The 25967-nt window shown below is 36.7% G+C and overlaps 1 protein-coding gene across 1 annotated transcript in view; it reads left to right on the forward strand.

Moving 5' to 3' along the window:
- Nucleotides 1–25967, forward strand: part of DMD (dystrophin) — a 2165569-nt gene that overhangs the window by 377454 nt on the left and 1762148 nt on the right. The window contains exons 3-4 of the mRNA XM_061137756.1: nt 13118–13210; nt 14592–14669. Coding sequence (XP_060993739.1) covers nt 13118–13210; nt 14592–14669 — 171 coding nt within the window. The remainder of the gene's footprint in view (nt 1–13117; nt 13211–14591; nt 14670–25967) is intronic.

Genomic DNA, 25967 nt, shown 5'->3' on the forward strand with positions numbered 1-25967 from the left:
AGTATTGACCATCTGGTGATGTCCATGTATAGAGTCTTCTCTTGTGTTGTTGGAAGAGAGTGTTTGCTATGACTAGTGCGTTCTCTTGGAAAAACTCTATTAGCCTTTGCCCTGCTTCATTCTGTACTCCAAGGCCAAATTTGCCTGTTATTTCAGGTATTTCTTGACTCCCTACTTTTGCATTCCAGTTCCCTATAATGAAAAGGACATCTTTTTTGGGTGTTAGTTCTAAAAGGTCTTGTAGGTTTGTATAGAACCATTCAACTTCAGCTTCTTCAGCAGTGCAGCATTGCTAGTCGGGATTACTGTGATACTGAATGGTTTGCCTTGGAAACGAACAGAGATCATTCTGTCATTTTTGAGATTGTATCCAAGTATTGCATTTCAGACTCTTTGTTGACTATGATGGCTACTCCTTTTCTTCTAAGGGATTCTTGACCACGGTAGTAGGTATAATGGTCCTCTGAGTTAAATTCACTCATTTCAGTCCATTTTAGTTCACTGATTCCTAAAATGTCGATGTTCACTCTTGCCATCTCCTGTTTGACCACTTCCAATTTGCCTTGATTCACGGACCTAACATTCCAGGTTCCTATGCAATATTGCTCTTTACAGCATTGGACTTTACTTCCATCACCAGTCACATCCACAACTGGTGTTGTTTTTGCTTTGGCTCCATTTCCATTCTTTCTGGAGTTATTTCTCCACTGATCTCCAGTAGCATATTGGGCACCTACCGACCTGGGGTGTTCATCTTTCAGTGTCCTATCTTTTTGCCTTTTCATATGGTTCATGGGGTTCTCAAGGCAACAATACTGAAGTGGTTTGCCATTTCCTTCGCCAGTGGACCACATTTTGTCAGAACTCTCCACCATGACCCATCTGCTTTGGGTGGCCCTACAAGGCATGGCTCATAGTTTCATTGAGTTAGACAAGGTTGTGGTCCATGTGATCAGATTGGTTAGTTTCCTGTGATTGTGGTTTTCAGTCTGTCTGCCCTCTGAGGGAGAAAGGTAGGAGGCTTATGGAAGCTTCCTGATGGGAGAGACTGACTGTGAGGGAAATTGGGTCCTGTTCTGATGGCAGGGGCCATGTTCAGTAAATCTCTAATCCAATTTTCTGTTGATGGGTGGGGCTGTGTTCCCTCCTTGTTATTTATCTGAGGCCAAACTGTGGTGAAGGTAATGAAGATAATGGCGACCTCCTTCAAAAGGTCCCATACATGCACTGCTGCACTCAGTGCTCCCAACCCTGCACTGCAGACCCACACCTCTGCTGGAGACTCCTGGACACTTATGGGCAAGTCTGGGTCAGTCTCTTGCAGGGTCACTGCTCCTTTCTCCTGGGTCCTGGTGCACAAGGTTCTGTTTGTGCCCTCCGAGAGTCTGTTTCCCAGTCCTTGGTAAGTTCTGGCAGCTCTATGGTGGGGTTAATGGAGACCTCCTCCAAGAGGGCTTATGCCATACCCAGGTCTACTGCACCCAGAGCCCCTGACCCTGCGGCAGTCCACTGCTGACCCGTACCTCTGCAGGAGACACTCAGACACAGTTCTGTCTCAGTCTCTGTGGGGTCTCTGGGTCCTGGTGCGCACAAGGTTTGTTTGAGCCCTCTGAGCATTTCCGACAGGTATAGGGTTTGATTCTAAACGTGATTTTGCCCTTCCTACCATCTTGCTAACATTTATCAGTTATATGTATTATAGCTAACATTTATCAGTTAGCTATTGCTATGTAGCACTCTACCTTGAAACTCAGTAGGTTAAAACAACAAGTATTTATTATTCTTTCAGACCTTCAACCAGGAAGTTCTCCAGCTCTCTGCTGGGATTATTCATGTGTCTCTAGCTAGCTGTGGTTTGACATGTGTCCTTGCTAATCTTGCCTAAGCTCTCACACATGTCTGGTTGTCAGCCAGTCTGGCGTTTGAGGTACCATATCTGGGACTACTGGGATAACTTGGTTCTGCTTCACATGTATCATCTTCCAGTTATCTGGCTAAGGTGTGTTCTTATGATGAAGGGGGAAGCGTAGAACAAGAAAGCAAAAGTGTTCAACCCTTTGTGAGGCTGACATTTGCAAGTAGAACAATATCACTTCCATTGTATTCTGTTGGACAAAGCAAGACAATGGCCAGCCCACATTCCAGAGATAGAAAAATAGAAACTACCTCCTCATTAGAGGAACAGCAAGGATATTGCATAGGATCCTATGCATCCTATTGCAAAGGATATGGTTTCAGGAAAGGATGAAATAGTTGGCCCAGTTCTGTGGTTAATCTACCATGGATAGTGAACTCCACTTTTGCAAAAAAAAAAAAAAACAAGTTCCAACGGAAAGATAGATAACTGCTTAGAATTTTAAGGAGCTCACATTTATAATTTAAAGCAGTTGCTCCTGAACAACATGACTCCCTTTTCAAGTAATATTTCCACACAAGAATAGTTCTCCTGAATTATTAGGACTCCAAAATTCACCTCTAAGCAATGCCTATGTTGGCCTTTTCTAAATACTATTAACGATCTTAAAACATCAGTCTATATATTAATGTGAAAAAAATGTTAATCACTTCAAAATTGCATACCTTGTTCAAAAGAATGAAAACAAATGACCATTAGATATTTACCCAATCTCCTTTAGGTTGGCAGACCAAGTCAGTCCCCTTTGCTGAGATCACTAATATATCTCAAGTCTCATCTCTTCCATCCCTACATATACCCTGTGTTCTATGACCTGATTTATCATAGCTTAATGTAATTTATCTGATCCTTAGCATCTGAAATGTCCCTCTGCTTGATATTCTTTTCCTCTTTTCACATCTTGTTAATTTTGTATTCAATGTTGTAAATTCACTTCTAGGATTCCTGCTTCTCTTATGCTTCTCAAGTGAAGGTGACATCTCTCTTGTTTGTGCTGGCACTGTACTTAAAACACCACTATTTATAGGATAATAATACAGTGCTATATGTATGTCTGCTTAAATGCATACATCCTTCATACACTGTGACTAAAGCAGCAGAAACAATGGCAATATATTTTTATCATTTATCGTCCCAATTACTCCCAGCACTGGGCACAATAAAAAGTAGGTGACTAATACCTGTTACATTTAGTTGTTTAACTAAACTACTCTCCCTCCTTTGACACATGAGAAAAATAAATTTATAAATCATTTATCCAAATTCACACAATTGGGGAAAGTTGGAATTATAATTAAATAAAGGCCTCTTTGACCCCAGATGTTATATTCTTTAACATGTAACTGTGTGAATCTCACATGGAAGACTTTCAATAAGTAATTGGCATGTTTAGGTGGATCTCTCAGGAAATCACTGCACTAAAGCATGAGTAATGCTGTTCCTTCTACTTACTGTTATTCAGTCCTCTTCACTTTTAAGAATTATATTTATTCTGTTGATTTATAGCCTTCTAGGTTTTTAGTAGCTCCCAAATCACTGCAGATGGTGACTGCAGCCATGAAATTAAAAGACGCTTGCTCCTTGGAAGAAAAGCTATCACCGACCTAGGTAGCATATTAAAAAGCAGAGACATTACTTTGCCAAAAAAAAGTCTGTCTAATCAAAGCTATGGTTTTTCCAGTAGTCATGTATGGATGTGAAAGTTGGACTATAAAGAAAGCTGAGCACTCAAGAATTGATGCTTAACTGTGGTGTTGGAGAAGACTCTTGAGAGTCCCTTGGACTACAAGGAGATCAAACCAGTCAATCCTAAAGGAAATCAGTCCTGAATATTCATTGAAAGGACTGATGCTGAAGCTGAAACTCCAGTACTTTGGACAGCTGATTGATGTGAAAAACTGACTCATTGGAAAAGACCCTGATACTGGGAAAGATTGAAGGTGGGAGTAGAAAGAGACGACAGAGGATGAGATGGTGGGATGGCATCACCAACTGGATGGATATGAGTTTGAGTAAGCTCCGAGAGTTGGTGATGGACAGGGAAGCCTGGCGTGCTGCAGTCCATGGGGTCGCAAAGAGTCAGACATGACTGAATGACTGAACTGAACTGAGGTTTTTAGTGTGGGGGAATTGCTTTTGTATTTTAATTTAATGACATTTAAAAAGTGATTTTCCATGTACCTTTGAGTGAATTCTGCATATTAAAAATTTGTTTTCATCTCTAGAACAGTATTTGCTGGATTTATCAAGGCATCCCCACTAAGAGAGTGATATAACAATAGAAATGTAAGACATTGCAGAATTTTTCTAGTGTACATATGTAGAATTATCATTGTTATTACCTTTCAATTACTAATTCAACCTAAAATTAGAAGCATTTTTTTTCTTGTAGGTCCTATACCTATATCTGATATTCAGAAACCTAGGGGGAAAGAAAAAGAATAAATTAGTTAAATTATCCTTATATTATTGAAAGACATCATGAAAATATACAAGTAAAACTTATATAACACTGACCCTGAATGACATTATGGTCAAAGAATGGTTAATAAATCTGGAACTATACCACCTGATTTAGGTTTGGATTCATATCTACCTCTTATCCACTGTTACTTTGTTCTCTATGTCTCAGTTTTGTCATCTGCAAAATGGGGATACTTTTAAATGATTGTTAAAATAATTAGTTAAAATAATCCATGTACAGGGCAGATAATTGTGGCTGACATAAACTAAGCGCTGAATGTTTACTACATGTGGCAATACAAAATATATGAGATTGAATCATATGAAATTGCCAAATTTTGATCCTATTTGAGTACAGAATTTAAAGTTCCATGATTCAACCTGTCAGAAGGAAATAGAGGTATAATAAGTACAGAAGCTCTTATTCAAATATTCCATCCTATGTGATGTTTTTCCATTCTGTGTGTTTCCTGTTCCCTTGATTTGATACTGGTTATTGGCAGACTCACTTCATCAGCATAGAAGAGAGAATAAATAGTCTAATGTTGACTTTCTAGTAGGTAGGGGCAGGAACTGATTAGTAAGAGGCTGTGTCTTGTCACATAATTGTTCACACACAGTTGCACTGCAGTGTATTTGAGAAATTATAAGAATATTAATTTCATAAATAAAATTTACATTTATTTATTAAAGGCATCTTCAGATGTCCTTTAACCATAAAGTCTCATTCTACTGGATCTAAACAAGTTCGAATAGTTCTGTCTCCCTCTGCCTTTTGCCTGAAGCTAAGAGCCAATAGTTCACGTTTCTCTAGTGAGTGTACCCACTGTGTCAGAGTACTTTTTTTTTTCCTTTTTGAAGAATCAGAGTATCAATTAGGTGCTTTGAAATGAAGGGCTTCATCTTGCAAACTTTATACTGTACTTTTTTTTTTTTCTGCTACAAAAGCCTCTGCTGGCATAGAATAGAACCAATCTCCATTTCCCTCACTAGCTATCTCAAGCTTACATCTTATACCTTTGTGATTCAATAGAAAAACTGAATTTCACTTTCAGAATTCTAAATTTATAGGTGATATTTAAAGATGATATAACATAATTAACCACAATCATAGTTTATAAGGTTTCTACTTCAATTATTCGTGAATTATATTAACATTATATCTACAAATAAAGATTACCTATAATTTTACTAATTTTTGTTCCAGCGAAGCTGGTGTTTGAGCTAGTACTGATCTATCTCATTTACAGATGAGAAAACACAGGCATAGGTTAAGGATTCAATTTTATTACAAAACATATTAAGGATAGACCTGATCAGACAACAAACCATTGCTGACTCTTGGTTAAGCACACTTTATTTTTATAATAGACCATTTACAGATAATGACTTGATTTCCATTAACTATTGTTGTGGCTGCTATTTAAAGTTGTAATGTGCAATCTGGTTGAATCTCTTCTTGTGTACTTGATAGTATAACATACACATTGGGTCCTAGTGATTATGTTTTATAACGAGTTACTGCCAAATAACATTTTATAACTGGAGAGAGTGTAAAACTATTATCTAACTTAGCTCTTGAGCACTTGTATAACTCCAAGGAATAACTTAATTTTTTAAAACATTATCTTTGTAGCTCAGATTTTAGTGCTATTTCTGGTACCTAGAAGTTTAAAAGGATCTGATGATGAGGAATAATGAATAATATATGTTAAGTTTCATCCATTAAAGCCCACTAAACATTCCAGTACTTTGAGACCCCTATTAGAGGAGAGAGAGTGTTCCAGTGATACATTTGAGTCTTTAAAACAACATTACCAGAGGGAGAAATAATACAGACGATTTGAGGAAGACCACTGAGGCCTTCACTTATTTTCTGACATGGGCATCCGTGACAGTGATCCTACGGATCAAGAGAACCTTTTCCTCCTGTCTGGGGAATGTTATATGTGTCTTTGGTTTATCCTTCTGGGTCCACTCTCTGCCTTTTTCTTCCCTGAGGGGGCGGGGGCGGTGATTTCTGTGGATGATATCAGCAGACTTCCTTGTCCTCTGGTTTCCAGTTGGATTTAGCTCTTGGGAGCATTTACAGGAGATCAGAGGAAGGGAGGAAAGAAATATCAGGGCTTTTATTTATCACAGGATAGCTGCATTCATCACCCAAATATCAGAACTCCTGTCAGATGACCCTCTCCCTACTCTCTCTGTTTAGGAGCCAGTAACCAGTCTCTTTCTCTTCATTCCTTTGTGTCTAGGAGTGATAATTACACTTCTTTATTACCTGTTTCAGTGATTTCTTTCTACCCTGCTCTCATCTTGGTAAATTGTCCCTTATTAATTCTCTTTAAGTTATCGAAGTCATGCTAGGATCCGGGCACCCTCAAAGAAGAGTCCTACTTTATTTCCAGGTGATTTCATTCAACAAAAGAGGGGAAATATGAAATGTGATTAGGTTTTATGGAGCATTTCCTATGCCAGAAAATGTGTCGGATACCTTATACTTGTTCAGTCGCATCCACCTCTTTGAAACCACATGGACTGCAGCACACCAGGCCTCCCTGTCTACCACCAACTCCCAGAGCTTGCTCAAACTCATGTCCACTGAGTCTGTGATGCCATCCAACCATCTCATCCTCTGTCATCCCCTTCTCCTCCTGCCTTCAGTCTTTGCCAGCATCAGGGTCTTTTCCAATGAGTTGTCTCATTGTATAAAGTGGCCAAAGTATTGAAGCTTTAGCTTCAGTATCAGTCTTTCCAGTAAATATTCAGGGTTGATTTCCTTTAGGATTGACTGGTTTGATCTCCTTGCAGTCCAAGGGACTCTTCAGAGTCTTCTCCAGCACTACAGTTATACTTATTAATTCATTTAATCCCCACACTAATACTTTGAAGTTGACCACTTCTGTTACTTAGAGCTGAAAGTTCCAAGGAGAATTTAGAAAATATGGATTATTAGGGTTAAACAATTTGGCATAAAGTCATGATGCTATCCATTCATGAGGCTATCTAAGTACATCTTGGAACAAAACTCTACCCCCAATGCATTTAAATCTTTATAGCATCATCACAAATTAGGTAGTAGTACATCCTTGTTTTACAGATGATAAAACATAAGACACAAAGAGATTGTTACATGCTCATATCACACACATGAAATATGGTCCAGCTGAGATTTGAACCATGGCATTCTGGATGTAGAGAGAATATTCTTGTTGTATTACAGCACTATGCTTTGTAAAACATACTTCATCATTACAACTTCTTTCTTTCCAAATTCTGTCTGCTGAAAGCTTATGTCTTTCAATTATTGGTTTTCTAAAATGAGACAACTAAGCCAGCATTATTCTTCTGTTTATAGGAGACTCCATTCAAGGCTAAACTAATCTGTGGTATTAAAAGTTAGTACAGCTCTCATCCTTGGAAGGGCTAGTATACAGAAGTGGGTATGAGAAAGCTCTGAGGGTGCTGGTCATATTCTTTTTCTCCATGGAGGTTCTGATAATATGAATGTGTTCAGTTTGTATAGATTCACTGAGCTAACACTTAAGATATGTGTACTTTCCTGTGTTTATATTGTGATCAGTCAGTCATGTCCGAGTTCTTCCGACCCCATAGACTGTAGCCTGTCAGACTCCTCTGTCCATGGTATTTCCCAGGCAAGGTACTAGAATGGGTTGCCATTTCCTACTCCAGGGGATCTTTCCCACCCAGGGATTGAATCTGTGTCTCTTGCTTGGCAGGCGGATTCTTTACCACTGTGCCACCTGGGAAGCCTATATGTATATAATACCTCAATAAAATTATCTTATAAAATACTCTTGACAACTTATGCTTACAATGGATTGCATTATTTTTTATCAAGAACTGGTCAACAGGTTTTACCAATAAGTTTGGAATCAGTTTTGCCCTCCTTTTTGGTGTTCTCTTGCTCTTTATGTTTCTAACAGCTAAAGATTCAGAATCACAGACAAGTATCTTGATTTTCTCAGCAACAGATATATCCAGAGGCTGACTTTTATGTAACCAGAAGGCCATGTTAAATTATTCCTTGCCTCTTTACCTTTTATTGGAACATGCTGTTGAATTATCTGTATTTACTGGTTAAAAGACTGACACAGCTCTGAAGAGTCAGAAGCTATTGAAATAATTTTTAATTCATTTCTATCCCTTTATCACTTTTTTTACTTTGTTTTTTTTTGCTGTGTTTGTGCCACTTACCAATAAACCTGAGTTTTTTTTTTAACATTGTCTGTACATTGTTTATGTATAAATATATAAAAAATTATATAAATACAGAAGTTCTATCATCCTGACCATGATCTGGAAGGACTGCTATCTCATTTTATGGTCCTTTCATCTTGATATTTGGGTTAACAAGGAAGACAAAAATAAGTGAAGATAGGAAATTTCTAAGTAATACTAAAATTTACTTTTTAAAGAAAATATTAGTCATGAAAGCAATTGAAGATAGAGAGCCACAGGGTCATATGGCCCAAGGCACTTAATGTTTTATGTGTTTTATAAGATTATTTTCAGACACTTGAAAAGAAAGCCATTAAACACAGGGGTTTTAAAGAAAACTACTGTTTGGATGATGTGTCACTTGCAACAAAAAGACATGGCAGATGTCTCTCATAGAAGATGAAAAGGGAAGAAAACAAAAGACTTAATTAAAAGTGACTAAAGGGTAAAAAACAGTAAAGTAAGATAAAGAACTTGAAGGCTCTGAGTATTCCCCCCGTCCATCCACATTTACTAGTATTAGTAATTGAATATGGAGGGGCACCTAAGAGAAAATAGAACATATTGTATGTGAGCTCTGTATTTTCTGGTGGCTTCAATAGTTAACCATAATTGAATTTATTTCTTCTATTTGGCCAAAGAAGGAGAAGCCAAGGAATAATAGACTAAAGCAAAACAAAACAAAAACATCATCCTATCTTTCCTGTGTGCCTAATATTTGCCAAGTCTGTATAGCACACCTACTGTTTCACTTAAGCCTCAGAAGCTTAAGACTCTGATGTGGTATTATTTCAATCCCCATTTTACTATTGAATAGATTGTCCCTCAGATAGACTAAGTCACTTGCCTCAGACAGTGAAGCTGGTAAGACTTGGGTCCAAAAAAATTAGCTATTTCTGTCTTAGAAATGTGTGTAACTTTTGCTACATCCTACCTGTAATGCTATGGAATGAGGCATTGGATCTAGGAAAGAAGAGAAAACCATTCAAGAGAAAAGACATGTTTTGGCTTCCTCAGGGTGGGCATAGTCCAGGAGGAATAAGACTGAGCACCTGAACATCCATGCAGTTACAGGCTAAATATTGTACATTTCTTTGAGCATCACTTTAATTAGACCATAGGAGGGGAAATTTCAATCAAAGTGCTTGAAATTACTTTTAAGTTCAACATGCATTAAGTGAGGAAGATGAAATCTCCATGAATCCTTAATGTAAAACATATGCTTTCATAAGAAATTTTGAACCTGCAGTCACTATATACTTTTCACTGCTAGGCTCTGAGATAAATACATTCAGTCTTATCTGCTGGAAGGATGCTTTAGTGGGACATTCTGAGAAGCACTCTATTAGAGATCATGGTGGCTATAACAACTATAAATTGGCTTTCTATTGTCATACTTTAATATATCACTGATTGCATGAGTTTGAATATTATATATATCAGGAACTATCTTTTTCTCTATCACCTCACTGCTTTCTAGGTGCCCCAATGAGATGTGCCTGGAGGCCTCTGATTAGTCCTTGCCTCCCTTTCTGTTTTGTTTGACTCCAGTTTAAAAGGGAAAATTATAAAATACCTGGTCCTTGTGTATAAGCTTGTATCAAAGCAAGATGCTGTTTGCCTTGCTGATCTTCGTCTCGGCTCCTTGTCCAAAAGCATAATCTTTCTGCTCCTTGTATCTTGGATGCTAGGTGATTCTTACAACTTTGAGGTTCATGTTTTATTCTTTGCCTCAAGACTTAGACCTTTCCAAGTCCCTGCCATTCTTCTTGAATGAACATTTTGCAACCTGCATCCTTCCTGGTTTGACATACTTTATTATCTATCAGTCTGTCTATCTAGATACATACATTTTATTAAGAATAAGTATTTCTGTCAACTAACTATATTTAATTTACTTCAAAACCTCACACATTTCACTGTGCAATTTTGTTTTTGTCAATAAGTTTAGAAGTCACACACTTCTCAAAAGGAAAAGTTGCTCCTAGAAAAAAAAAAAAGAGTATTTTCAAGGTATTGTAGACCTTTAACCAATGTGAAAATAAAATCTTAATATTCCTCACCACCACTGCCAAGTTACTCTGGATTATATATGAGATTCTTGACAGGTTCATTTTCTTTGCTTATTAGTAGAAGGCTTCCTTTAATATTTCATGAAAATGGCATTGTTGTTTCAATATTTACCTGTACATTATGTTTAGTAAAAGTACTTTTTAAATGTTCTAGTAGCATAGTGTTTTGTGGTCACTTTTTCACTGGAATTTTATTTATATGTAAATATTTATTTGTATATACATTTTGGTTGTGTCGGGTCTGAGTTCCAGCACATAGGATCTCCGCTGAAACATCCGGGCTGTGTTGCTGCGGCTTGTGGGCTTAGCATTTGCTTCACATGGGCTTAGTTGCCCCATAGCATGAGATCTTAGTTCCCCAACCAAGACTGAACCCATGTCCCCTGCATTGGAAGGCAGATTCTTGACCACTGGACCATCAGGGAAGTCCCTGCCCTGGAATTTTAAATCAGAACTATTTGAGCAGAATTTCAAAAGAATGACTTGTGGTTATCTTTGTCAAAGCACATATGTGGCTCGATTCCCAAAGCTGAGTACGGAGGGACTGGTCGACTTTTTGCAGTGGTCAGTGGTCAGTCTCATTAAGTGACATACCTGGACACTGACAGGGCTTGTCTTGGACATGGCTACCTGGCTGTAGGGAGATCCTGAATCCTCTGTCTTCAATCTTAGAAGCTTCAGAGATGTCTTTTGACTGGAAACCAGGGTTCTTCTTGAGCTGTGTGAAACCTGAAGTTTGTGTGTGATTGAAGGAGTGGATAAGGAAAGGCCAATCACCCAAAGGCTGATGTTAGACCCATCATGTGACATTGTGAGGAAAGTATTCTCTGGTCCTCAGACTATGGGAATTCCCATGGTTATGTGCTCCTGGGTTTCTTTTACTGCTCCCCCATAGCATTACCTTTTCGAAATATTTGTTTTCCCTGCTCAACTCAAAGTTCCATGAAGACGGGGGTCATATCCAACTGATTTACTAGTGTATGCTCTAGCACCTAGTCCAGGTTTATTGGTGCTCAATAAACATCTGTCATTAATAAATTAGGGCTTTCTTGATATCTTGGGTTGTGAACGATTTCATATGAAGGGATTGGAGGCTTAAAACCAGAAAAAAAATATCTGGGGGCATGACAGAAGAAATAAAATATTTGAAAGATAATCAGATGGAAGGAGGAAAAGGCCAAGTAAGCAGCCTAATAAAATAGAATGAACAAGAGCCCCAGGAATTAGACAGATCTGGGCCAAAAACTTGGTTTTATCATCTTCTTGTTTTGTCACAAAGGGCCATATGTTCAACCTCTGTGTCATCAATAGAATGAGTATACCAATGCTAACCTCACAGAAATGTTACACAAATTATAAATTTAGTGGGATGTTTGTTATGAATAGTTAGTTCTTATGAATAGTTATTCCAAAAATGTTAGACGTTATTAGTGGCTATTTTTTTTCTGCAACATAATTCCCAAGTATAGAAGTGAGAAAAATAGATGAAAAGCTTTCACCGACTTATCTCACTTAATTTAAATCATATTGTTTTAAAATTTGAGTCATCCAATATGTGACTAGATCATTCTGAGGCAGCATGCAAAATGTATATGCAGAGAATTATGGGTGAAAAATGGTGAACCCTCAGTGATTACATATTATAGTTCCAAGCATGCTAAATGGTTAAATTTTATGTACCCACCCAAGGCAAATTATTTGTAGTCTTTCTTGGTGTATTTACTTCTCCCCAAACAGTGCCCGGTTCAGTTCAGTTCAGTCGCTCAGTCGTGTCCGACTCTTTGCGACCCCGTGAATCGCAGCACGCCAGGCCTCCCTGTCCATCACCAACTCCCAGAATTTACTCAAACTCATGCCCATCGAGTCGGTGATGCCATCCAGCCATCCAGCCATCTCATCCTCTGTTGTCCCCTTCTCCTCCTGCCCCCAATCCCTCCCAGCATCAGGGTCTTTTCCAATGATTCAACTCTTCACATCAGGTGGCCAAAGGATTGGAGTTTCAGCTTCAGCATCAGTCCTTCCAATGAACACCCAGGACTGATCTCCTTTAGGATGGACTGGTTGGATCTCCTTGCAGTCCAAGGGACTCTCAAGAGTCAAACAGTGCCCAACTGCCTGATAATTTAAACATTTTTTTCTTTCCTTCATAGAATCAGCATTCGAAAAGATGGGTTAATTAGATCCATTAGACTATAAATCTCCAACTCTTGTTATTGAGAAAAATATTTAATAGGTTTGGCTGAATAATGATTTATTGTTTTTTGTTTTTTACTAGGAAGTTCTCTTTTCATCCATCACCATTGGCAGATTAAGCATTAGACTCATTAAATATTCTTCAACATAGTTTTAAAATTTAAAAGGCATAATCTTAGAAATGGATACCTGGAAGCATGCTTTATTTAATTGAGTATATTTCTTATTTCAGTTCGGGAAGCAGCACATAGAAAACCTCTTCAGTGACCTACAGGATGGGAGACGCCTCCTAGACCTTCTTGAAGGCCTGACAGGGCAAAAACTGGTATGTGACTTAAAATATTTCTAAGAGCTTCACATTAACCTCAGAAGAATTTCAGACCAGAAACAAACTCATCATAATTTTATGAGATCTAGTAAACTTCGTTAATTTACTAATTACTGATTTAGGTAGCAATATAGGACCTATTTCTGAATAAAACAACCTTGCAATATTATTTTTACTTTGGCATGTTCTATCATATGCAGAACAAGAAGGTGAAATTTGCAGTAATAGATATTATTCTCTACTATTATTTGGTATCTTTATTGCTGAATGTATTTTAATAAGGCTTTTATACCTAGTGACCTTTTAAGTTTAACTGTTTTTAGTCTTTTTTTCTTTTCATCTTCCAGTTTTATTAAAATATAATTGACATATAGCACTGTACATATTTAAAGTATACAGCATAATAATTTGACTTACATACTTACATCATGAAATGATTATCACGAGTTTAATGATTGTCCATCATATCATACAGACGAACTTAAAGAAGTAGGAAAATTCTACTTTTCCTTTTCCTTGTGATAAGAACTCTTAGGCTATAAGAACAATTAACATGAAATATGGAAAATGGGGAGTTGCTGTTCAACAGATGTAGAGTTTTAGTCATGCAAGATGAATGAATTCCAGAGATTCACTGTACAATATTATGCCTATAGTTACTGCTATTGTATTATGCAGTTAAAATTGTTTTAGGAGTAAATACTGCAGGCATCAGAATGGCAGACTTTCTAAACCTCCACAACTGAATGAGTTAATTCAAATATGGTAATACAATATATTACACATATATTATATATATTGCATATTACATAATTGTAATACACTATACAAATGTTAGTTTAAAAATTATAGGGCAAGGTAAGACTTTGGGGATTGAGGGTAAGGTTTAAAGAACTGAAGATGATTGAGGTTTTGAGCTTCAGTGACTAAGACAATTAAGGTAATATTGACAGAAATAGTTTCCTTTAAGCCCATTTGGCATTATAGAATTTTGCTAGGCTCGAATCTCTTTGAAACTTTCCTAAAAATTGTGGGAGTTAACTCATTTATATTCCTAGAAAATGTCTGTATGCATGCTCTTGTTTCTCATGGTGGTCATTCAACTGGACTGTAGAATGAAGGAGAGATTACCAAAATTGCTTTTGCGACAGAAAAAAAAATGTTATCAGTTTTCTTGAGGAGTGGTTGATTCATGCTAAGAAACTCCTATGACAAGGGCAATTAACCCAAAGCACTTAAATTCATTATATTAATGCCTCACAGCCTGTGATCATTTAAACGATTCCGACTGAAAAGTGAAATGTAGAAATTGTTTCATTTCTGGTAGATTGTCCTTCTCTCCTCCTGGGCAGTCAACATATTTTCATTTTGTTTTCAGCCAAAAGAAAAAGGATCCACAAGAGTTCATGCCCTGAACAATGTCAACAAGGCACTGCAGGTCTTGCAGAAAAATAATGTAAGTGGAGCCCTGGACAGAGTCTGAATACCATGAGACAGCATGCTTAACGTCTGAATGACGGCTTTGGTCCGAAATACAGAGAAAGCATTTCGGGTTCTCTTGAAATTCAAAGCAGTTAATAAGAGCACGTGTTCAAGTTCACGTGCATCTGCTTGTGGCTGATGTGATACAGGAAATACGTGTATGCAGCCATAGCGGGCAGGGAAGGTTATGAACCACACCTGGTTGGCCACTTTGTCTTGTTTTTAGATTTCACATGATGAGGTTATATTTGGTGGACAGATAAAGACAGATAAAGTAAACTTATCTCCTTACAGCAGTGTTTCTGTGCAGCAAATGGCTTTTACTCAGCAATTCTTATTTTTTATGAATAAAGTGTATTCACACATGATGATGATGAAGTTTGCTTGAATTAAGCCAGTGTTTCTTAGATGGCACATCCAAGTATGAAAGTTACACAGAAAAAATCAGCATTTCACCTTGTCGTAAGAGTTGCAAATTTGTTTTCTATTCCTGTATCTGATTTGATTTAACTAGGAGAAAATAGATGTGTGATATTAGAAAAAGTCAACAATCATATCTAAACAAGTATGTAGATGAAAGCTTTCCTTGTCTCCTCAGAATGACTTTGAGATTCCTCTCCCTTTCATGACATTGGAGGCAGCCCTCCTTTCTTATTAAATTTCCACAATCTTTCTAATTGACCAATATATTTGCCAGGCATTTTTGGTAGCTTCCTAATTACATTATGTCTCTCTTTCAAGGATAAATCCAAATAATTGATCACATACTCTTAAAATAACCATACTGAAAGATTAGCAATGTATACTCCCCCAACCATTGCTTAGCTCATCTGGCAGGGAGAGGATGTCTCTCTGGAAATGGAAGTGAAGGTGGTGTAGCAACTGGTCCATTTTTATGAAAGGTTATATTTAACCTATAAAAGTTATTTTATAGAAACACTGTATACTTTTTATTATTTTCCTGCAGTGATTAACTATTTTCAAATTTTCTTCAGGAAAATAAGATAGTCTGTGGAATGTTTTCCTTTGTATGAGTCCTATTGTTGTTGAGTTGCTAAGTCATGTCCAACTCTTTTGCAACCCCACGGACTGTAGCCCATCAGGCTCCTCTGTCCATGGGATTTCCCAGGCAAGAATGCTGGAGTGGATTCCTTCATTTCCTTCTCCAGGGGATCTTCCCCACCCAGGGATGGAACCTGTGTTCCCTGCATTGGCAGGCAGATTCTTCACCATCTGAGCCATAGTTGATTTCCAATGTTGTGTTAATTTTAGTTGTATAGCAGTATGATTCCGTTATAAATATATATGTATCTATTTTCCATATTCTTATCCATTATGATTTATCACAGGATATTGAATATAATTCCCTGTGCTATTCCATCAGGTGGGATCTTGTTATTTACCCATTCTGTCTACAATAGTTTGCCTCTGCTAATCTCAATTCCCAATCCTTCCCTCCCCACCCCTCCTCCTGTTGGCAACCACAAGTCTGCTCTCTATGTCTGTGAGTCTGTTTCGGTTCATAGATATGTTCACGAGTCATATTTTAGATTCCGCAGGTAAATGATATCCTATGGCATTTGTCTTTCTTTTTCCGCCTTTGCTTAGTATGATAATCTCTCGGTCCACCCATGTTGCTGCACATGGCATCATTGCATCCTATAGAACATTTTGAAAGATCATTATCATTTAAAGCAAGAAAATGTTTTAACAATATTGGGAACTTAAAGAAAATGTCTTTTTAAAGTATCGGTTCTTTGTATTCTATTACAAAGTGTGAAACCTGTTTATTACCATATGTAAAATAGATGACCAGTGCAAGTTTGATGCATGCATGAAGCAGGGCACTCAAACCTGGTTCAGTTCAGTTCAGTTCAGTTGCTCAGTCATGTCCAGCTCTTTGTGACCCCATGGACTGTAGCACGCCAGGCCTCCTTGTCCATCGCCGACTCCCGGAGTTTACACAAACTCATATCCCTTGAGTTGATGATGCCATCCAGCCATCTCATCCTCTGTCGTCCCCTTCTCCTCCTGCCCTCAATCTTTCCCAGCATCTTTTCCCAGGGTCTTTTCCCAGGGTCTTTTCAAATGAGTCAGTTCTTCTCATCAGGTGGCCAAAGTATTGGAATTTCAGCTTTAGCATCAATCGTTCCAATGAATATTCAGGACTGATCTCCTTTAGGATGGACTGGTTAGATCTCCTTGCAGTCCAAGGGACTCTAAAGAGTCTTCTCCAACACCACAGTTCAAAAGCATTAACTCTTGGATGCTCATCTTTCTTTATAGTCCAACTCTCACATCCATACATGACTACTGGAAAACCCATAGCTTTACTACATGGACCTTTGTTGGCAAAGTAATGTCTCTACTTTTGAATATGCTGTCTAGTTTGGTCATAACTTTTCTTCCAAGGAACAGGTGTCTTTCAATTTCATGGCTGCAGTCACCATCTGCAGTGATCCTGGACCCCCAAAAAATAAAGTCTGTCACTGTTTCCACTGTTTCCCCATCTATTTCCCATGAAGTGATGGGATCAGATACCATGATCTTAGTTTTCTGAATGTTGAGTTTTCAGCCAACTTTTTCACTCTCCTCTTTCACTTTCACCAAGAGGCTCTTTAGTTCTTCGCTTTCTGCCATAAGGATGGTGTCATCTGTATAGCTCTGAGGACAAGCCAGAAGGATGGGGTGAGGAGGGAGCTGGGAGAGGGGTTCAGTATGGTGGGACACAAGTACACCCATGGCTGGTTCATATCGATATATGGCAAAAACTACCATAATATTGTAAAATAATTAGCCTCCAATTAAAATAAGCAAATTCATTTAAAAAAAAGAGCAAGGAAAACAGCAGAAAATTTGAAGAATTATTAGATTTAATCTAGCTGAAGAAATTGATGTCTTCCTAGTAAAAGAATGTCATATTAAAACATAAGCTGTTGGATCTCCTCTAAAGTAGTGGATTAATGTAGCCATAGATTTTTTTTTTATAAGAGTTTTGTTTTTCACATACTGATTATATATTGTAAATCTGTTGGGGTTCTATACATATTATAATTATTAAGTTCACAATTTTCAATATAGGACCAGAAGAAATTCTAGCAGTAAAATAGAACAACAATAAAATAAAATCTCTGTGACTTTGAGAATAACCAATTATTTCTTAGGTGTGAAGCCCAAGGTATGGTTCAAAAACAGAAAAAAGTTAACTTGAACTTCATCAAAAGTATGAGTTCTTCTTATATATGGATATGAGTCCTTTGAATTAAAATTCTAACTCACTGTATGTTTTGATAAAGAGCAGTCCTTCATTTTAATGTAGTTCATTTTTATAAATTTCCACTTTATAACTGTGTGTTCTATTTATGAAACATTTCCCTACCAGAAGACTTGATGGTATTACCTTTTGTTGTTATCCATATGAGCTTTATTTTACCATCTGGATTTGGATCTATATTTCACCTGGAAATCATTATTGTGTATGGTAAGGGGAATGGGTTAAAATTCAGGTTATTTTTTTTTTACTTAGAATCTAAATGACAATATCATTCATTAAAAAGAATGTTGCTTGCCTATTGTTCTCCAGTACTAAGTATATAAAATTTTTTTCAATACATACGTAATTTCACTTCTGGGCTTAAAATCACTTCCACTCAAAATCACTTTCATTTCTGGGCTTAAAATCACTTCCATAGACAAATAGACTTCTATTTGTCTATGCATCATGAATACCATGCCATGTGCAATACTGTAGTTTTTTAAAATTATTCTTTAACAGATTTATTGAAATATCATTTACAAAAATTATATAGATTTAAATTGTACATCTTGATTATTTTTAGGACCTTACTTAATCCTGCTGCCTCCAATATCTATTAAGGCATAGTTGACAAATAAAATTTGCATATATTTAAGGTATACAAAGTGAAAATTATTGGATCTTGAGTTTATAGAATTCTATATTCAAAGTATATAATGAATTATATAGATAGGTAATAATAATCTCCATCACTCAGTCATGTCCAATTCTTTGCAACCCCACTGTAGCCCACTAGACTTCTCTGCCCATTGATTTTCCAGGCAAGAATACTGGAGTGGGTTGCTATTTCTTACCCCAGGAATTCTTCAGTTTTATAATGCACCTTGTTATCTGGCGAACTGAATTTTACCACTTTTTTTCTTGTTCAGTATTTTCTTAGCTATATTGTCCCTTTGTATTTCTGGGTTCATTTTACAATCATCTTTTTTAATTTCCACAGGAACTTTCTTTTAAATATGATCAATACTAAGTTACGTCTAGATCAGCTTGGAAAGGATTGACACCTTTACATTGCTGAGTATATTAGATATACCTATGATTCTTTAAATTTTAGAGAATGAGAAACAAATCCAATGGGAAAAAATGGGCAACAAACTTGAACAGGAACTTCACAAAAGAGGATGTTCAGAAATTCAGAAATAATATGAAAGTTTTTTAATCTCAGGAATAATTGGGGAAATTAAAATTTCAATGAGATATTGATACAAACTCACAAAAATGGTTGGAATTAGACTCATAATTCTGAGTGTACATGAGGGTTTGGAATAAATTAAACTCTCACAACTAACTGGTAAAAATGTAATTCAGACAGCCATTGAAAATAGTTTGGCATTATATACTAAATGGAATGAAAATGTGCAATTCTTATGACACAACATTTAATTCCTTAGCATATGACAGAGCTACATTTCTACCTTTGCCAAAAAATTTATATACATATAATATTTTTATATATAAAAAGTGTTCATAACAGCTTCATTTGTAATAGTCAAAATCAGAATGAAAATGAACAAATCATAGTGACACACAGTGGTGGAATTTCATTGCAAGCTGCATTCAACTCTTGCGACCCCATGGACTATAGCCCACCATGCTCCCCTGTTCATGGGATTTCCCAGGCAAAAATACTGGAGTGGATTGCCGTTTCCTTCTTCAGGTGATCTTCTCAACCCAGGGATTGAATCCTAGTCTCCTGCATTGCAGGTGGTCTCCTGCTTTGGCAGGCAGATACTTTACCACTGTGCTATCTGGGAAGCCAGACACATAGTATGCAAGACAGGTCAATTTCCTGAAAGTGATTTGAGCAAAATAAGTGAGACACAAAATATACCTGTATTATACTGTAATTTGTTTTAAATGTAAAAAATGGGCAGAATATTTCACGAGTTTAAAAGTCAAAAGAGTGCTTAGATTTTAGAATGCAGGGTGGAATCATCAGAAGTGTTGAAGATATCCCATGTTTTGACCAGGTGGTTATTAAACAGTTGCATTTGCTTTGAGAAAATTAATCAAGGTATACACTTAAGTATATTTTATGTATGTAGGCTATCCATTTTTTTAAGTGTAAAAAGAGGAATGTAGGGAAGGAAAGTAAACCTGATCTTGCAACCTCCCAAAGTCTAAATTATGGCCATATTTATCAATCTGACCATATATCCTGTATCTTATCATGATATTGTTTAATAAAATGTGATAAGTGAGTATACAAAATTAGAATATGGTTAATGCAATTTATAGATCTTTTCTCAGAAGCCTATATTTCTTACTGAAAACAGAAAATCTTGAAATAAATGATTTTAAAAAAGTTGAAAATCTTGAGAAAATTCCAATGTTTTAACAGGGGAAGACCCCTAAATGAGGATTAAGTTGGACAAGGAGTCCTTCAAAAGCGAATTTCCAAAAGCTGCCATTTGAGTCAAGGCCCTAGTGGGGTATGGTATATAGTTGAGGTCTCTGTATTAAAGGACAGAATCTCAAGTAAAACATTCTCCAGTGTAAATGAAAACCTAGAGTGAAATAAACTTTACCTGAGTTAGTCCCAGGCCAAAAGACACAGAAGATAAATGCTTAAAAGTAAATGTATTATCATTTTATATTTCCCATTAGTTTGTAATAAAATAAGGTACAAAAGAAATGGAAAATATTCCAAGGGACACGCTTTTTAGCCTCTGATTATTACCTTAAAATATAAACACAGTTAAATCGAAGAGAATGTTCAAGTGCACAACTGTTCTCCTAAAACTGGCCTTGAATGTTCTATAGCAGATGACTAAATGATTCTGGAGTGGGATGTAAATAAATCAGCATATTAAGTAAAGTGGTAGATAGAACTATTTCAAATTTCCTTTTAAAAATCACAAATTCTCAAATGGGAGGCACTGATTAGAGGTTTTTAGTCATATCTTCAACAAAATAAATGTAGTATATTTACATTCGATACACTATTTATTGAGTGTCTACTGAATGTTAGGTTCCAAATAGTAGGAACACTACAGTCAGTGATCAGAACAATGAGTTTAAAGTCACGTACCAGAGGACATTAAATGTGTGTGTGTGTGTGTGTGTGTGTGTATAAAATGTATGTAATGATAAGTAAGTGAGTGAAGAAGAGAAAAACAAAATAGTATGTTTGGGAAGACCTTTGGTTCGATTGTCTTATGAGTAGAGATTGGAAGGAAGTGAGGGAGTGAACCAGGGATTATCTGTAGGGTATGGTGCAGACAGTGGGATAAAAAAACCTAGAGGAGAAAAAGCATTTGGAAATAGGACTTAATAGGTAGAGAGGGCTGAGTGTGGAAAGCAATACAGTAAGAAGGGGATCAGAGAGGTAGCAGGATGGGGCTAGGAAGAGGCAAACACGGGGACCCATGGTTAGGGTTTGAATTTAGTTCTAAATGAGATGACAGTAACTAAACATAAAAAGGCTATTATAAATTATGTAGGTAATAAAGCAAGTTATTTTAAAAGTCAGAGATAGGAATATTAATAAAGAAAACTTACAAGTATTAAAAAATCATTTTTAGCCATGGAAGTTAAAAATCAATAATTAAAATATAATACAACTTGCTGGATGATAGAAATACTGCTAAAACCATAAAGAATAAAGATAGAAATACATTTTTGTCCAGTGCCTTTAATTCACCATTGTCAGATTACAGCACAGTTAGCAGCAAAGAAAAAATTTGAGAATACAAATAACATAAAAAAACTGTAAATTTAATAGTGATTTTCTGCCTATTGGCACTTCCTGGAATAGATGGTTCTGTAAAGTGTGTGAATTACATAGATTTCTCTCCCATAAAGTTGGATTTTCAAGGAAAACAATAGTTTATAATTTAATTTAAATGAACCAAATTAAAATCTGAGCTTTCAGATAGGCATTGAGAAAATTCTAACTTTGTCATTATTAGGAATAATCTTCCCTATCCCTAGGCAATGACCAGACATCAGTAGACCTATGTGATGCCTTTTATAGGGAGGCAGAAAAGCCCCTCAGTTTTAGTCTATTGAGTTATTCACTGATAGAGTCACCATCCAAGTGTATCATTAACAGTCTTGGATTGAATCAGCCTATGCTAAGACAAAGTTGAAGAGACTGTAATAAAAATGATATATACAGAAATTTGGGCAGGATGAAAGGAACCAACAATGAATGGTGAAGTACCCAGAACCTAGCCTCAGTTACTAGCCTTTATTACCCCTAAACTCAAAGAGACAAAAGGATAGAGCCTTAAACCAATGAAAGCTCAAACCTCAGGAGCGGGCCCATTGGATGAAAGTGCAACTATAGATACCTTAAGAATGCAGTTACTCTCAAGTCATGGCCTGCTGGAGGAGCTGGGAGAATTGATGCCTTGGGTTCTCTAGTGTTCTGCCAGTTTTACTCATTGGTTGAACCTAGCCAGAAGCCAGAGAGTAGGAAATCCTGGATGACAGACTCATCCCATACTGGGTGCGTGCGTGCATTCTAAGTCACTTCAGTCATGTCTGACTCTCTGTGACCCCATGGACTGTAGACCCCATGACCAGAGGGTCATCTCCCCAAAAAAAGACAAAGTATGAAAAATGTGGGAGGGGGAGTAAACAGAAAAAACCTAGCTCTCCAGATAGCTTTTTTTTTTCCCTGATCAAAAGAAGACTTGAAATTTTCTATTAATGATGTCGAGAGCCCTATTGTTGGCGAGGACCCAGCCTTGCTGTTTATAGCAGGAAGCGATTCACTTGTGAGACCATACTACCTCCTCCATTTGCTTACAGGGAGTGAAGGTGGTTTCTGGTTAGTTTTGGAGCCACCTGACATTATGCTCTTTTCCATGCTTCTGGAAAACATTAGAGTCAGAAAAGGAAGACAAACTGAGTTATCTCTAACTTCTGCTCTGCTCCAAAATGTACTATAGGCATAGGAGAAGATATATAAAAAATGTCCCTGGCATATGTACAAATCAAACAGATAATATATTAGAATGTAGTGAAAATGCCATTAAACACATAAAAGAACTTTTAAAATGAATAATCTTTGATAATAATACTGAAGTAGAAATTAATAATCCTTTTAAAATGCAATTTGATTAATTTAAAATGTATAAGAAACCAAGAGTTCAAATACACTTTTGTATATGAAAAAGCATTCCATGAGAAAACCCATGAGAAACAGCCTTGGTTCTACCCAGAGGTTCAATTTTTGTCTTTGCTTTTATTTTCATTTAAGAAAAAGTAAAACAAATTAATTAAGTTTTCAACCATTCATGTTACAAAAAATGATCTAAGGAAAGTAGGAAATAAAAGATAAATGAAGAAATAAAGAGGTTAGAAAGAAGGAAACACTAGATAAATTTAAGATCTTAGTTCTTTGTAATAAAAATCATGATAGATTAATCACTTATAAATTTGATCAGAAAAAGAGAAATAAAGCAAACATATGCAATTTAAACACAGAAAATATTAAATTTAAGTACAAGAGACATAGAAACCAAAAATGCAATCTACACAGAACTATATAATGATTATAGAAAACAATTAGATTAGATTAGATTCTATTTACAAGCATAAATTTATAAGGATTAACATAATGGGATATAGAGTTCCTTCATCAGCCACCAAAAAAATCATAAAACAAAATCAAACAAACCTTTTACAAAGACTTCTGAATCCCGTGAAACCAGTGGTAAGTTCATTCAAAGCTTTAAGGAATTGATGGTTGCTAATAGAAAATCTTGAGGGGGGCTACTAATTCTACCAATCTGTTTACAAACCTAAGTTTTAAAATCACCTGGAAAGAAAAAAAAAAAAAACTAGCCTTCCCTTTTTTTCTTTTATTTTATTTTTTTACTTTTTATTTTTTATTGTGGTGTAGCCAATTAACAATGTTGTGATAGTTTCTGGTGAACAGGGAAGGAACTCAGCTATACATATACCTGTATCTATTCTTCCCCAAGCTCCCCTCCCATCCAGGCTGCCACATTACATTGAGCAGAATTCCCTGTGCTATACAGGAGGACCTTGTTGGTTATCCATTTTAAATATAGCAGTGTATGTATGTCCATCCCACATTCCCTAACTATCTGTTCCCCCCTTCCCTCCCCCCAATAACCATAAATTTGTTCTCTCTGAGTCTCTTTCTGTTTTGTTAGTAAGTTCATTTGTATCATTTATTTTTAGATTCCACCTATAAGGGATGTCATATGATGTTTCTCCTTTGTCTGACTTACTTTACTTAGTATGATAATCTCTAGGTCCATCCATTTTGCTGCAAATGACATTGCTTCATTCTTTTAATGGCTGAGTAATATTCCATTGTAGGCCTTCCCTGGTGGCTCAGTGGTAAAGAATCCACCTTCAATGCAGGAGAAAAAAATTTGATCCCCTGGGTGAGGAAGATATTCCAGAGAAGGAAATGGCAACCCACTCCAGCATTCTTGCCTGGGAAATCCCATTGACAGAGGATCCTGGCAGGCTATAGCCCTTGAGGTCACAGAAGGGTTGGGCATGACTTGGTGACTAAAACAACAATATTCCATTGTATATATGTACTACATCTTCTTTATCCATTCCTCTGTTGATAGACATTTAGGTTGCCTCTTTTGTTGTTAAAGGGATATTGGAAACTTCCTTTTGAAAAGAAACTTGTGATAGTTTCAGGATCTTAGGTCAAGTTCATTTTGTCTCATCCATTTCCCCTCCTACCCTCAACTTCCCCCATCCTCCTTTCCTTTCCTCTTCCAATCTGGCCTGTTTCTCTGCCATAAATCACTGGTTTTAGTATATTCCTTAGTTCTAAATGAGCAGCTCAACCTGACCCTGTGCTTCCGTTTCATTTCTTTTCTCTGTCTTGACTTCTAATTACTATCCTCACTCAAATGTCACTCACAGATTAGCTTTGTAGAGCTCAGATACCACGTTTATGTTCTGGTTTGTATTCTCCTTGGTGTGGCTGTTTTAGCATGTTTTATCCCTACTATCAATAATTTATTTGTGAAAACCACTTATTGAGAAGGAAGTACTTCCAAGTGCAGTGATGCCTTTATCCCACTATTTGCTGAGAGCAAAGCTCTTTTGTAATAAAGTTGGCTGTGGTGTAAAAAAGCAAACAAAAGGGAATACAAAATCCTGTGAAGCAGGGGATGACTCTACCAAATGGTTATGCTTGTCTACACACGAGATCAAGATAAAAATGTATCCACAGCTTCCATTTATTTATAACTTGTTGAGGGTAGATAGAGCAAATCTCAGATAATAGGGAAACATCTCTCCTACTGCCATTCTATCATTCCTTTATCCTTCTCCGCTCTTGTTGTTGGGTAGCCCCCTTCCCCAGACATGCTGAATTCAGTTCTGTGGGTCTTTAACCCCATCTTCTTTCAGACATAAAGAGGTATTTAATGGGTTATGTTAACTTGTTTATCAATAGAATTTCTCCCCTTAGATATAATTAAGTTCCAGCTAGTGAGTTTCCTCTAACAAATATTTTCATTTTTAATCTTTTTATGTAAAGTTGAATAATGATTGATTTTTTTTTTGCTGGTAAAATAATTTAGCCATTAAAAATCTGGTAGGGAGGTTTAGAGCTTCCCAGGTGGCTTAGCAGTAAAGAATCCACCTGCAATGCAAGAGATATGGGTTCAATACTTGGGTTGAGAAGATCCCCTGGAGAAGGAAATGACAACCTGCTCCAGTATTCTTGCCTGGAGAATCTCATGGACAGAGGGGCCTGGTGGGCTACAGTCATGGGGTTGCAAAGAGTTGGACATGACTTAGTGACTAAAAAACAACAGCGACAATAAGGGAGATTTAACTGATCTTGGTGTTTTAAACTGTTCTTCAGATGCATTATGATACCTGTATTCCATTCATTGGCTAATCCCAGTTTGTTTCCTCTTCTTCCATCCCAAGATTTCTATGTGTATACTTAATGAATCCCAATGGCTTTTTTAAGCCATAGAATGCACTTTATCATTA

This window comes from Dama dama, chromosome X (assembly GCF_033118175.1).
Source record: "Dama dama isolate Ldn47 chromosome X, ASM3311817v1, whole genome shotgun sequence".
In the NCBI taxonomy this organism is placed as follows: domain Eukaryota; kingdom Metazoa; phylum Chordata; class Mammalia; order Artiodactyla; family Cervidae; genus Dama; species Dama dama.